At 27.4% G+C, this 14,641-nt stretch overlaps 1 protein-coding gene across 1 annotated transcript; it reads right to left on the bottom strand.

The window, feature by feature from the left end:
- Positions 1 to 1,977: 1,977 nt before the first annotated feature.
- Positions 1,978 to 14,348, bottom strand: LOC108775842 (lysosomal aspartic protease). The gene is made up of 15 exons (XM_018542287.1): positions 14,287 to 14,348; positions 13,416 to 13,651; positions 12,793 to 12,911; positions 12,508 to 12,701; positions 12,288 to 12,410; positions 12,061 to 12,214; positions 11,827 to 11,922; positions 11,650 to 11,753; positions 3,512 to 3,747; positions 3,186 to 3,304; positions 2,925 to 3,094; positions 2,678 to 2,800; positions 2,450 to 2,603; positions 2,216 to 2,311; positions 1,978 to 2,142 (listed from the first exon to the last, which is right to left on the bottom strand). Exons 1-15 carry the CDS (start codon positions 14,346 to 14,348, stop codon positions 1,978 to 1,980), a joined length of 2,151 nt encoding a protein of 716 aa, XP_018397789.1.
- Positions 14,349 to 14,641: the final 293 nt, after the last annotated feature.

The following is a 14,641-nucleotide window of genomic DNA, read 5'->3' as shown; positions in this document are numbered from 1 at the left end:
ATTATTGAACATTCCTTAGCGTACTTGTCTACTGCAAAAATATTTTGTATATATTACATATAAAATTTTATATAAAACTTTACTAATTACAATTTCGATAAACTTTTTTGAACAATCTTTTGATAAGTACGTAAAATGCAATTCTCTTCTATAATAAGAAAATTGCTTATTATTTGTCCTATAATTGAGTCATACTTTTGTGGACACAGAGACACGTCACATTTTTTGTCCAATAATTAGGACATTTGAATCATATTATATTTATGACTAAATACAATTTATAATAAACGCAAATAACATATTTGATAATGGATTTAGTTTCAGAAAACATCCATTCTTATTAAGCATGTGTAATAAACTAAAATTTTAATGTTTCTAAAGTTTCAATAAATGATTTCGTCGTGCAATTCCTTAACTGTCCAATAACCGATACATTTACCTTATAATATACATACATATGTAAATATATTTAATTTTTAAATCATACACCCACGATATTTTGTTGAATTTGCAGTATGTGACAATGACATTTTCTTTAAGAAACGACAAAAGTAAGGAAAAATATAGATTTCATTATAGTTATTTTTGAAGGACTATGAGATGAAATGTACTCAATGGTCCTATTAAATGTACTCAAAATATATTGAATTGAATCAATTAAAACGGTTGCTAAACGATCGTATAATGAATTGCGTTATACATGGCAGTCACGTATGAAAAATGCAAGGAATTCGTTGAGAATTCAACAAACGCTATATAGGGCATACCAATTCAAGACCATAAAAATAAATATATTAAAATCTTATATTAAATCGACGACAATGAAATAAACAGAATAGTATGTCACTCGAGAAGATTGCGACTATTATACCAACGAACGAAAGACATTATTCAACAGATGACATTAGATTAGTTCAATTTTTAAATTTCGAGACATTTTCGCAGAGGTAGATAAAAAAATCGCAAAAAAGGTATTATGATAAAATTGTTGAAACAGGTTTTTATTTAGTTTTCACTTTCTTATAACGGAATATACTTACACTTATAGTCTTCATAGTAAAACTAATTGTGATCAATTTGTTTCTAGATCTGAAAACTGAATAAAAATAAAAATAAACGGAAAAATATATATATATAAATTAGAATAAATGACAAAATTCCGAAAATATTAATTATGATTTGAGAAATCAATTTTATGTGCGATTTACATGAAATATTAAACCCTTTCTTTTAAAAGTTGATTCTGGCGAGAAAAATTAGAAAATGCTAAATAAAGGACATATTTCGCGAAATGTTTAACAATTACTGCTCTTGCCGTATGCTTTCATTATTATTGAGCTAGACATTGGAACTGCACATTGGTATTAAGATCAATTTCTGTAACTTAAAAGCAATCTTAGTGCTCAAAAATTGCAGTTCTTATATGTATCGGTGCGATTACTATCTTTTTTCGTCGTAATTTATTCAGTACTATTTGAAATAGTTCCTTATACTTGTAATATGTTTAAATACGAATTTATAATATTTATAATAAAAACGTTAAAAATTATGTTTATCTAAAAGTTAAATATTTATTATATATATATGAATTAGTACTTTTTGAATTATCATATTTAAGAAAAATTGAAAGATCGGTATATAAAATCAACATACTCATAATATATGACAAGAATGTGCATTTATTATAATAGATTTCGTTACAAGCATAATATCATGTCGTAATACAATATTATGATAAACGAATAGATTGTACTAAATTGTTAATAAAAATAATATTATATACACATTTCTGTAATAAAATATCACATACATATTTATCTAAAAATGTATATCTCATAGACAATCACAAATAAGACTCATAAAATAATAAAAATGTAAGAATTATTGCTACATAAACTTTATCTTAACAATTCGCCTATTATTGTAGTTTAGATATTCCAATATTTATCTGTAAAAACCTGAAGAGAAATGAATTTCTTATTTTGCACAAGCAAATCCTATCCTATCATTCAGCATATCGAACTCCGTATAATACCGACGTAGAAATACATCGCCTAAAGACCACAATTTTTGACCGGCGTAATCCGGAGGCTCATTACTCTTGAAGGCGCTCATACACGTCGTCACATTGTTTTCCTTTTGCTACAACAAATCAAATACGGCATGACATTTCGATTCTAAGAAAATTTAAATCGTCATTTGAAAAAATATTTACCCTAACAATATAATCATCACTAGAGAGTTTGAGTTTTCTATAACCTCCTACGATGAAATCAATATCAGGCAAATTAGAAGTCCTGTTGCAATCCACCTTTAAGTAAAACTTAGTATTTGTAAATCATATTATATAGTGTAATGAATAACATAACAAATTTCTATTAATATATATTTTAATATAATTTATTAAATTTAATATTAAAAAAGAACTGTAGTAAGTGTCATTATTTACAAAAATTCCCATCGTATTATTAGTATAATTAGCTCCTATCCGTTTATTGATAATTATGATATCTGTTGGTGGTCCAATTATCAGGGTAGTGCTTGTGTCGACAACAGCTTCACAGCTTTTATTTTCGCATAAAATCTGATCTCCTATTTTAATCCTACAGTAGGATAGCATTAATATTTATCTGGCATATAACTGACATTATATGTAACTGAAAAAATAATAACGTACTTATCCATGGTAAATTGCCAATATCCTTTTTTAGAAACACCGACATACGTAAACGGACCTATATGAAACGCCGGATCAGAACCACCAAATGTCAGTTCACCATCCCATTTAATATTTGAATCTCTATATAAATTGTATATTGTTTAATATGAAAAGTTTGAGTATGGGAAATCAAACTATTTAAAGGAAAAAAATATAATGCATACAAAAAGATACATGCCGATTAATATAGAAACTAAAAATTGACATTATTCTATGTTGTTTAACTAAGTTGGTAAAAAGTGGCGTCTCTCCTTCAATAGATATGTTTGGATAACTCAGTCCCATGATTCCGTCGTATTTTGCAATTTCGAAAAAACTTCCGTACTGATTTATTGCTTCCCCGAATGTTTGATTTTGAACATCAAAACCAGCAATCTATAAAAAATGTAATGTGTTTCTTTAGAACAATTTTATATTTAATTTATGATTGAGACTAAATAGAAATATTTGCTTGATGATAATTCACATTCACTACATCAGTAGAAAAGCATCCGCCAACAGCACCAGAAGCATAGCTAATTTCGAGCTCTCTTTCATTTTCTATAAATGTGCTAGATTTTGAGGAATTATATGTATTATGTTTCTCTGTAAAATATAATACGTAAACGTAAACCAGTTATATTACAAATTTTATAAATAATTTTTCTACGTCAATTATTAAAATGAAAATAGCAAAATGATTTTTGTGTGCAATATAATATAATATTATTACATATAAATATACATTTACAAATAATGAAATATTGAAGATAAAGCAAAATGTTATATATATAAATGATATATATGACTTACTGCAAGCTCTGTTGGTGACATGACAATTTATGGATGGTACCCAGAGATTTGCGGAACAAATATCTATCATTACCTTAAACTCCTGCGGTGGAGTTCCAATTGTAATATTACCATAGTACGCAGAATCCCGATCACGAAGCAAAGGTAGCCTTACAAAATTATCAAAATCATCACGACGCTGTCGAGTTTTGATATCAATCGCTCTTCGCAAAGAAGTTGTCTTATGCAAAAGAATCCTTGAAATAATATAAAGAAAATTCCATATTATATTTTGTATATGTTTATATACATGTGTCATACATATATAAGCCAATATACCAATATCGTATAATTCGAATTGATTAATCATATGCAAATATACGTTTTATTTTTGAAAACTATCAAAGCTTCAACATTATGTTGATATATATTTACATAAGAAATAAATGCTATCCACATTTATCAATTTTGCAGCAAATACTGTTTAGTTACTTTAAATATCAATTTTTTTGTTCTTATCATCTAAACTAAACCATTACGAAGAAAATACAGAAAATTACAAACTTCAAAAGAAACCTTAAGCTATAACGCTTTTGAGGCTTTCACGCGTATATACTTCAATTAAACCAGAAGGTTTGCGGGTTATTACAGTGTCTTTCTTCATTGTTAATGCCAACGTTTTGTGAACCGTACCGTTCACGAAACGTTGCCATTAACAATGAAGAAAGACACGGTGATAACCCGCAAACCTTCTGGTATAAACTTTAAGCTATATCTATACAAATAATTGTTGAAGCATTGCATATTCGAAAAATTTGTCTCCGACAGCACAGACCTCCAGGATATAAAAAAACATCCTTATGACGTCCAGAGGACATTCGTATGTCCTTTGAATCTTTTAAGGACATCCCCACGAAATATGCCGAATAAAGTGAACTATTAGTGATATATATAATATTTCTCTATTTGTAAAGATATACTTAAGCTTTTCCATTTCTAACAAATACAGTACATTTTTATAGCAATTTGCCCTAATTATCGTTGATAAATATTTAGATATCGCAAACCAACGTTTATACATGCTCACTTTGTCAAGAAACCATTGGTGTTGAGTACGACGAATGCCGCTATCACCACGAAATATCGAAACATTTTCCGAATATCTGTATTTCAAATATAATTATAAAGATACACGAATCAAGATTTTAAAGATAATATAATTCCAATTTTTATGTGCAATCCAAACTCACAATAGAAAAAGGACAATCTCTTTCAAATTAGTACTCCGAATGATGTTTATACACAAGCTTTTATACATATGCCTGTGTTTATAAGCTGGAAAGAACGATCGTGTGACATGTTCTAAAAACAGTATCCACAGTTTAATCTAATCTTTAATAATTTTTTTTTTAATTTCTCATATACTCATATTTCGCTTATAATTATTAGATATATGACTTATAATTCTTATTGATACGATATGATAAATTTAAATATTATAAATTCGATGATTAATTAACAAAAGAAACAAAATTAATCTTCAAAGGAAAACATTGTTGACTTTGATAAAATGGTTTAAATGATATAAACATTAATATGATACTTTTACATTAAAGTTGAATCGTATATTGTAGCGGATCGAAATCCTAAAATACTTTTATTTCTAATAAGAATGTTTTGAAATATTAATAAAAAATTTTTTAATTCCCAAAAATTCGAGATTTTAAATTGCAAAAATTTAATTTTCAAAAACCAGCAAGGTCTAAATGCAACTAGAAACAAAGTAAAATAATTTTTAGAATTTGATTTTTTATATTTATATTGTATGTAAGATTGTAATAGGTTACATTTAAAACATTACCTTTAAATTGAAATTATTAAAAACTAGTAAAATATTATTATAAATATGTATAATACAGACCAATAAATTATATGTATATATTCTTAATTAAAGATATATTAATGACGCGTTCATAAAACATCAATAATATTCGTATACCATAAGTGCAGTAGATACTTAAGTTATACACAAGATATTTCATTAAATTTAGAATATTTATTTACGAAAAAGTGGATAACGAAAGAAATATATATCAGATGACATAGATGATTGATCGTTTACCTTCTATATCATATTCTTCAGTTTTCAACTGAAAATGCTGTTTCGGCATTTCCATTCTAATGTGTTCGTTGACGTTGCTTATTACTAGTGTGTACTAAAAAAAACTTTTTTAATTATTTCAATTTTTGATATATTTTTGAGCATTAAACTCAAATTCATTATTCACATTTGTCTATTTTCGTATTTGTCACAATTTTGAGAAAAATAACAGAGACAAAAATGACGATTTTAACTTTATAACGTTTATAAAAAAGCATTGGCAACAAATTTTGTATATATGCATATCAATTGGTAAACTAAAATCACTATAATGATATACATATGTATAATTATATACATATATATAATTAAAGTATGTTATAGTGGTTGTTGTTAAAATATCAATATCAATGTATGATATATGAACTTCTCAAAAGAAACACAGATTTGAAAGGTCTTATCTATCAATGTAATAATAGGTTGCATATACTTGTAAATGGGATAATAGAGGAATTAATGAATAAGGGATAGGTCGGCAGAGAATAAACTCCACCCTTAATTTGGTCAATATTTTATTTATTCCTTCATTTTAGTTTAAACAATTTGTTCATCCGGTGAAATGGCCCGTAAAATAAATATGATAAAGTAAATACGTTCCTTTTTACAATTTATACCATATACACAATGATAATAATAATAATAATAATTAATAAGAATCTTAAACATAATATATAATATAATAATCAAAATAATTAATAATAATTAATTAGAACATAATAGTAATAATGCTAAATCTAAGGATATATATCTCGGCCAAAAATATTAGACATCTATATATTTTTTTTATTTATCTATAATTCTTTTATCTACATTGCTATCTATTGATTATTGGCATTGTACATAAATTTAAAAAGTTCAGGGGTCCTCCGGAAGTATGCTGCACACGTTCCCGAAGATCCCCTGGCTAGGACCTGAGTAGGACGTGGGGTTTTATTGAGTGAGAATCTTACATACCACGGTTCTCCTCCGTGGCTGCATAATGTATTTCCCCGCCGATTAAAAAAAATTTGAAGAGTTTTTGAAACAAAAGATAATTTACAGCAAATGCTATAAATCAATTTTTGAGTTAAAACTTTAAATAATGGTTAATAAAATGTCTAATACTCTTTTAAGTTAAAACGTTTAGAGTAAATTGTCATTCTAAGGAATGAAATCTATCTCTTAAAAGTTGAAAATTGAGTCACTCTTTTTTAAGACTCAACTCTTTAGAGTAAGATTCCACTCCAAAGAATTTAAAAAATATATGTATGTATTTATATATATCACGTATGTATTTATGTATATCACGTGTATGTCGCATAGTTGTAACGGTGCTTCTACATAATTTGAAAATCGTAAAAAGTAGTTCATAAAGGCAGACGCAGAATGAAGATTTGCATTTGTTTTTATATTGCGTGCAGTTAATTTTCATCATCTGCGTGCGACGATCGTCATTCTGCGATCATGGTATTCGCGAACCATGTTTTGCGATTTGCGAATTATGTAGATGAGGCATCATAATGCCAATTAGAAATGGTGTCTATTGCGTAAATTGCTTGGAAGAGTAGATTTCTATAAGCGATGTTACAAATGTTATAATAAACATTTAAAAAAAGAGAACTATAATAAAGAAATCGACTTCAGTTCGTTTCAATGGCGATTAAGCCGCGTATGACACGCATTGGAAACTACGATGAGCTGATAAATGATATTTCGTAAAGGGGGATGGAGAGTGGAGGAGATCTCTTTTTGTTTCTATCCTCGCCGTCGTACGTGAGATCCATGTAGTACACGTGTCGTGTCACGTCGTCGTTATAAACGCATAGTCAACGCAATTAGTCAGATTACTTGTGCATTGCTCGGTACCAACAGCATACGATTGCTTCGCCAATTTCGGAATACGCCGCCCTGTCCACTCGCCCGCCCATCTATTACATTATTCGAAATAAAATCGCACCTTGGCTGCCACCGTTCGCTCTCTACACGAACTCGATTTCAGACTGTTTCTCGAATAGAGCTAAACGATCTAAAATTTATCGCGATCAAATATGACACAATAGAAGATATGTAATTTCAATAATGGTTGTAAAAGAAAATGAACTCTTGTTTCATATACAATATAAGTAATACGTAATTACAATGTCGTATAATACAATTCAGTATTAATAATTTAATTTTTAAATGAGCTAAACATAATATATTCAATGATAAATTTTAAATTTAATGTATTACATTAACTTTTATACCATTGTTAATAATTTATTAAATTTAATTAATTTCCTGATTTATAATAATTATAATCATAATTAATAAATAATTGTATTATATTAACATAAAATTGTATATAATTTATCGACTAATCTACATTTGTAGTTATCTGATCAAAAGCTTTGTAAACAGTAGGGCTGGTAAAGGATCAATACAAACTGAAAGTAACATAACATCAACGTTATAATTTTGAATTCTATAAATTTAATATTCATGGCGTTACATAATAGCTATTGACGTTATGTTACTTTTAATTTGTGTCGACTAGGCATATATATATATATATATATATAATTTTAAACATATTTCTTTTAATACTATTTAAAACGTGTTCAAGACATTAAATTATTATAATGTTAATATAAAAATATATTTTTAAAAAATATATTGTTATGTTTTTTTAAATATTTTCTTTTATCAACCCTGATAGACCGAAAAGTCTCAAACTAAGCCCTTTTATATTGTAAACACAAAATCGATTAAAGGAACTTCTTCGAATATCTATTACAATATTACCGAAGAACTTGTTGATAAAAATATGCAAGGAATAATGTAAACTGTGAAGCTTACTTTAAAAGCAACCAAAGTGGCTGTGCGAAGATGCGAACTTGCATAGCGCATAATGCTTCTTTTTTTTTTTGCACAATCATGACGGATGGAGTAGTCTAACGGTGGTAAAACACTCGTTTCATATTCGAAAAAATTGGGTAGTACACAATACGTCTAGTATAAATATAGGAAAATAATTATCGCGTATAATCATCAATGTAATAATTATTAATAATGTAATAATATAGTATACTAAATCGAATCAATTAAAATGGATGCTAAACGATCCCCCAGTGAAATTTTGTTATGTTACGGTCATATACAAGAAATGTAAGGAATTTAATTGTTGAGAAAATGATAAGAAAATGCTATGTAAGTTGTATATCCAACGCAACGGTTAATTATTATTGTTCTAACTATAATATTTTCTTTTACTACTATCAAGATATAGGCTACAAATTTATGTTGCATTAAAATCAATTTCTGCACTAAAAAGTATCCTAAAAAACGAACAAACAATAATAAGCAAGGCCAAAAGCTTAAAAGATTCTATTATTTGCTAAAAATCTAAGTAGTATTTTCTTAAATAGTACTAACTAACAATAAGTAAATATTGCAAATAAATATTTAATTTAAAGAAATATTAAATATAAACGTATAATATTTGATTTAAGTAGGTAAAACGATTAATATAAATAATCGATGTTATAATACTATTAAAGTTGAATATTTATACACTGCAGCGAAATATTTCAAAATTCAAAGAAAATTTCTTAAGATCCCCCCCCCCTCTCTCTCCCTCCCTCCCTCCCTCTCTCCCTCTCCCTCTCTCCCCCCTCTCTCTCTCTCTCTCTCTCTCATTATTAAGAATGTTTTTAAATTCTTTAAAGTGTTCTATATTATATTTTCTACAATCTGGGACTTTCTACTGCAAGAACTTAAGTTCTCGATAATCGGTAAGATATTGAAATGTAATTAAGTAAAAGATACGAAATAAAATAAAAAGTTTATAACCTAAAATATTTTAGATTTGAAAATATCTTTATTGTTATTTTTTCTTCTTATATATATTATGAGCAGAATTATAAAATATTACTATGAATAAATAAAACATGGTGTTTAAACATTGCAATATTATTAAAAATATTTAAAATATACGAATAATAAATTATGCTTCTAATTATAAAGTATGCCCTTTATAAAGTATATCCTTGTCTAAAATAAAAACTGATAATATATAATATACGTATATAATATATAACATATCATACATAATAATATAATATACATATATATATGTAAATACATTTAATTTTTATTGGCAATGACATTTCCTTTAGGAAACGACAAAAGTATGCAAAAATATAGATTTCATTAACCCTTAGCTGCCACACGGGGTGACTTGTCACCCCAGGCTCGGGAAAAGTGAAATTAGAGGTCTAAAATCGTTGAAATTCATACAAATATCGACATCTTTCATTAGTAGACAGTTGTGAGATGTGACTTTACTACATAGGAAGCCGAAAAATTTTCACATATATGACCACTTTTTAAAGCGCCATCTATAAATTTATTAATATAAATCATTAGAAATGTTAAATATATGTTCAATAAACATGACCCAATCGATTAAAAGTCTTAAAACACTCATACGTATTTTACAACTCATTTTTTCACGTGGGGTGAGAAGTCACCCCGGTGTGGCAGCAACGTGGCCGGGCTGAGGTGTGGCAGCTAAGGGTTAAAGTCATTTTTTGAAGGACTATGAGATGAAATGTACTCAAAGATCCTATTACAAAATATATTGAATTGAATCAATTAAAACGGTTGCTAAACGATCCCATAAAGAATTGCGTTATACATGGCAGTCATGTATAAAAAATGCAAGGAATTCGTTGAGAATTCAACAAACGCTATATGTATAGGGCATACCAATACAAGACTATAAAAATAAATATATTAAAATCTTATTAAATCGACGACAATGAAATAGACAGAATCGTATGTCACTCGAAAAGATTGTGACTATTATACCAACGAACGAAAGACATTATTCAACAGATGACATTAGATTGGTTCAATTTTTATATTTCGAGACATTTTCGCAGAGGTATATAAAAAAATCGCAAAAGAGGTATTATGATAAAATTGTTGAAACAGGTTTTTATTTAGCTTTCACTTTCTTATAATGGAATATACTTACACTTATAGTCTTCATAGTAAAACTAATTGTGATCAATTTGTTTCTAGATCTGAAAACTGAATAAAAATAAAAATAAACGGAAAAATATATATATATAAATTAGAATAAATGACAAAATTCCGAAAATATTAATTATGATTTGAGAAATCAATTTTATGTGCGATTTACATGAAATATTAAACTCTTTCTTTTAAAAGTTGATTCTGGCGAGAAAAATTAGAAAATGCTAAATAAAGGACATATTTCGCGAAATGTTTAACAATTACTGCTCTAGCCATATCCTTTTATTATTATTGAGCTAGACATTGGCACTGCACATTGGTATTAAGATCAATTTCTGTAACTTAAAAGCAATCTTAGTGCTCAAAAATTGCAGTTCTTATATGTATCGGTGCGATTACTATCTTTTTTCGTCGTAATTTATTCAGTACTATTTGAAATAGTTCCTTATACTTGTAATATGTTTAAATACGAATTTATAATATTTATAATAAAAACGTTAAAAATTATGTTTATCTAAAAGTTAAATATTTATTATATAATATATATATGAATTAGTACTTTTTGAATTATCATATTTAAGAAAAATTGAAAGATCGGTATATAAAATCAACATACTCATAATATATGACAAGAATGTATATTTATTATAATAGATTTCGTTAAAAGCATAATATTATGTCGTAATACAATATTATGATAAACGAATAGATTGTACTAAATCGTTAATAAAGTAATATTATATATACATTTCTGTAATAAAATATCACATACATATTTATCTAAAAATGTATACCTCATAGATAATCACAAATAAGGCTCATAAAATAATAAACATATAAGAATTATTGTTCCAGAAACTTAATCTTAACAATTCGCCTATTATTGTAGTTTAGATATTCCAATATTTATCTGTAAAAACCTGAAGAGAAATGAATTTCTTATTTTGCACAAGCGAATCCTATCCGATCATGCAGCATATCGAACTCGGTATAATACCGACGTAGAAATACATCGCCTAAAGTCCAGAAAAATTGACCGTCGTCATCCGGAGGGTCACTCTCGAAGGCGCTCATACACACCGTCACATTGTTTAGCTTATGCTACAACAAATTAAATACGGCATGACATTTCGATTCTAAGAAAATTTAAATCGTCATTTGGAAAAATATTTACCCTAACAATATAATCATCACTAGAGAGTCTGAGTTTTTTAAAACCACCTACGATAAAGTCGATATCAGGCAAATTAGAAGTTTTGTCGCAATCCATCTTTAAGTAAAACTTAGTATTAGTAAATCATATTATATAGTGTAGTGAATAACATAACAAATTTCTATTAATATATATTTTAATACAATTTATTAAATTTAATATTAAAAAAGGACTGTAATAAGTGTCATTATTTACATAAACTTCCGTCGAATAATTAGTATAATATATAGCTCCTATCCGTTCATTGATAATTGTGATATCTGTTGGTGGCCCAATTATTAGGGTAGTGCCTGTATCGACAACAGCTTCACAGCTATTTGCGCATAAAATCTGATCTTCCATTTTAACCCTATAGCAGGATAGCATTAATATTTATCTGCATATAACTGACATTATATGTAACTGAAAAAATAATAACGTACTTATCCATGGTAAATTGCCAATATCCTTTTTTAGAAACATCGACATACGTAAACGGACCTATACGAAACCTCGGATCAGAACCACCAAATATCAGTTCACCAGCCCATGTAATATTTGGATCTCTATATAAATTGTACATTGTTTAATATGAAAGGTTCGAGTATGGGAAATCAAACTATTTAAAGGAAAAAAATATAATGCATACAAAAAGATACATGCCGATTAATATAGAAACTAAAAATTGAAATTATTTTATGTTGTTTAACTATGTTGGCAAAAAGTGGTGTCACTCCTTCGATAGATATGTTTGAATAACTCATTCCCAAGAGTCCGTCGTATGCTGCATTTTCGAAAACATTTGCTTCTGTTACTGCTTCCCCGAATGTTTGATTTTCAACATCAAAACCAGCAATCTATAAAAAATGTGATGTGTTTCTTTAGAACAATTTTATATATAATTTATGATTGAGACTAAATAGAAATATTTGCTTGATGATAATTCACATTTACTACATCAGTAGAAAAGTGTCCGCCAACAGAACCAGAAACATAGTCAATTTTGAACCCTGTATTATCTGGTATATATGTGCTAGATTTTGAGGAATCATATTTATTATGTTTCTCTGTAAAATATAATACGTAAAAGTAAATGAGTTATATTACAAATTTTATAAATAATTTTTTTGTATTAATTTAATAGATATAATTAACAATAGTTTTCATCAAATGTATGTATAATATATTTATATTTTTTACTTAACACAAGATTTATAATTTGTGTCGAAAATCATTTGTGTATTGAGAATAAGCATAACAATCTAAATTAAATCACATGTAATATTATAAAACTTAGTTCCATAATATTTACCTGCTCAATGATAAATCAACTTCTGAAGCATTATAAACTTTAAAATTATTTAAAAAAATTTATTTAAAATGTGAATAGAAAGAACACAATTCTCTACAGCACTGTTGCTATTCCATATTTCTACGTCAATCATTAAAATGAAAAAAGCAATAAAAATGATTTTTGTGTGCAATATAATATAATATTATTACATATAAATATACTTTTACAAATAATGAAATATTGAAGATAAAGCAAAATGTTATAATATATGACTTACTGCAAGCTCTGTTGCTGTCAACACAATTTATGGATGGTACCCAGAGATTTGCGGAACCAGTATCTATGATTACTGTAAACTTCTGCGGTGGGGTTCCAATTGTAATATTACCATAGTACGCAATATCCCGATCACTATGCAAAGGTAGCTTTACAATATTACTAACATCTTCACGACCATGTCGAGTTTTGACATCAATCGCTCTTGGCAAAGAAGTTGTCTTATGCAAAAGAATTCTTGAAATAATATAAAGAAAATTCCATATTATATTTTGTATATGTATATATACATGTGTTATACATATATAAACCAATATACGAATATCGTATAATTCGAATTGATTAATCATATGCAAATATACTTTTTATTTTTGAAAACTATCAAAGCTTCAACATTATGTTGATATATATTTACATAAGAAATAAATGTTATCCATATTTATTAATTTTGCAACAAATGCTGTTTATAGTTACTTTAAATATTAATTTTCTTGTTCTTATTATCTAAACTAAACCATTACGAAGAAAATACAGAAAATTACAATCAATAGAAACCTTAAGTTATATCTCTACAAATAATTGTTGAAATATTGCATATTCGAAAAATTTGTCTCCGACAGCACAGACCTCCAGGATATAAAAAACATCTTTAAGACGTACAGAGGACATTCGTATGTCTTTGAATCTTCTAAGGGCATCCCCACGAAATATGCCGAATAAAGTGAACTATTATTAGAGACAATATTTCTCTATTTGTAAAGATATACTTAAGCTTTTCCATTTCTAACAAATACAGTACATTTTTATAGCAATTTGTCCTAATTATCATTGAAATATTTAGATATCGTAAATCAACGTTTATACATGCTCACCTTGCCAAACCATTGATGTTGAGTACGACGAATGCCGCTATCACCACGAAATATCGAAACATTTTCCGAATATCTGTATTTCAAATATAATTATAAAGATACAAGAATCAAGATTTTAAAGATAATCTAATTCCAATTTTTATGCGCAATCAAAACTCACAATAGAAAAAGGACAGTCAATCCCAATTAAATTAGTGCTCCGAATGCTGTTTACACACAAGCTTTTATACATATAGCTGCCTGTGTTTATAAGCTGGAAAGAACGATCGTGTGATATGTTCTAAAAACAGTATCTATAGTTTAATTTAACCTAATCTTTTATCATTTTTTTTTAAATTACTCATATACTCACATT

This window comes from Cyphomyrmex costatus, unplaced genomic scaffold, assembly GCF_001594065.2.
Source record: "Cyphomyrmex costatus isolate MS0001 unplaced genomic scaffold, Ccosl1.0 scaffold33, whole genome shotgun sequence".
NCBI lineage: Eukaryota > Metazoa > Arthropoda > Insecta > Hymenoptera > Formicidae > Cyphomyrmex > Cyphomyrmex costatus.
The sequence above is the reverse complement of the archived record's forward strand: the minus strand, read 5'-3'. Positions and strand labels throughout refer to the sequence as shown.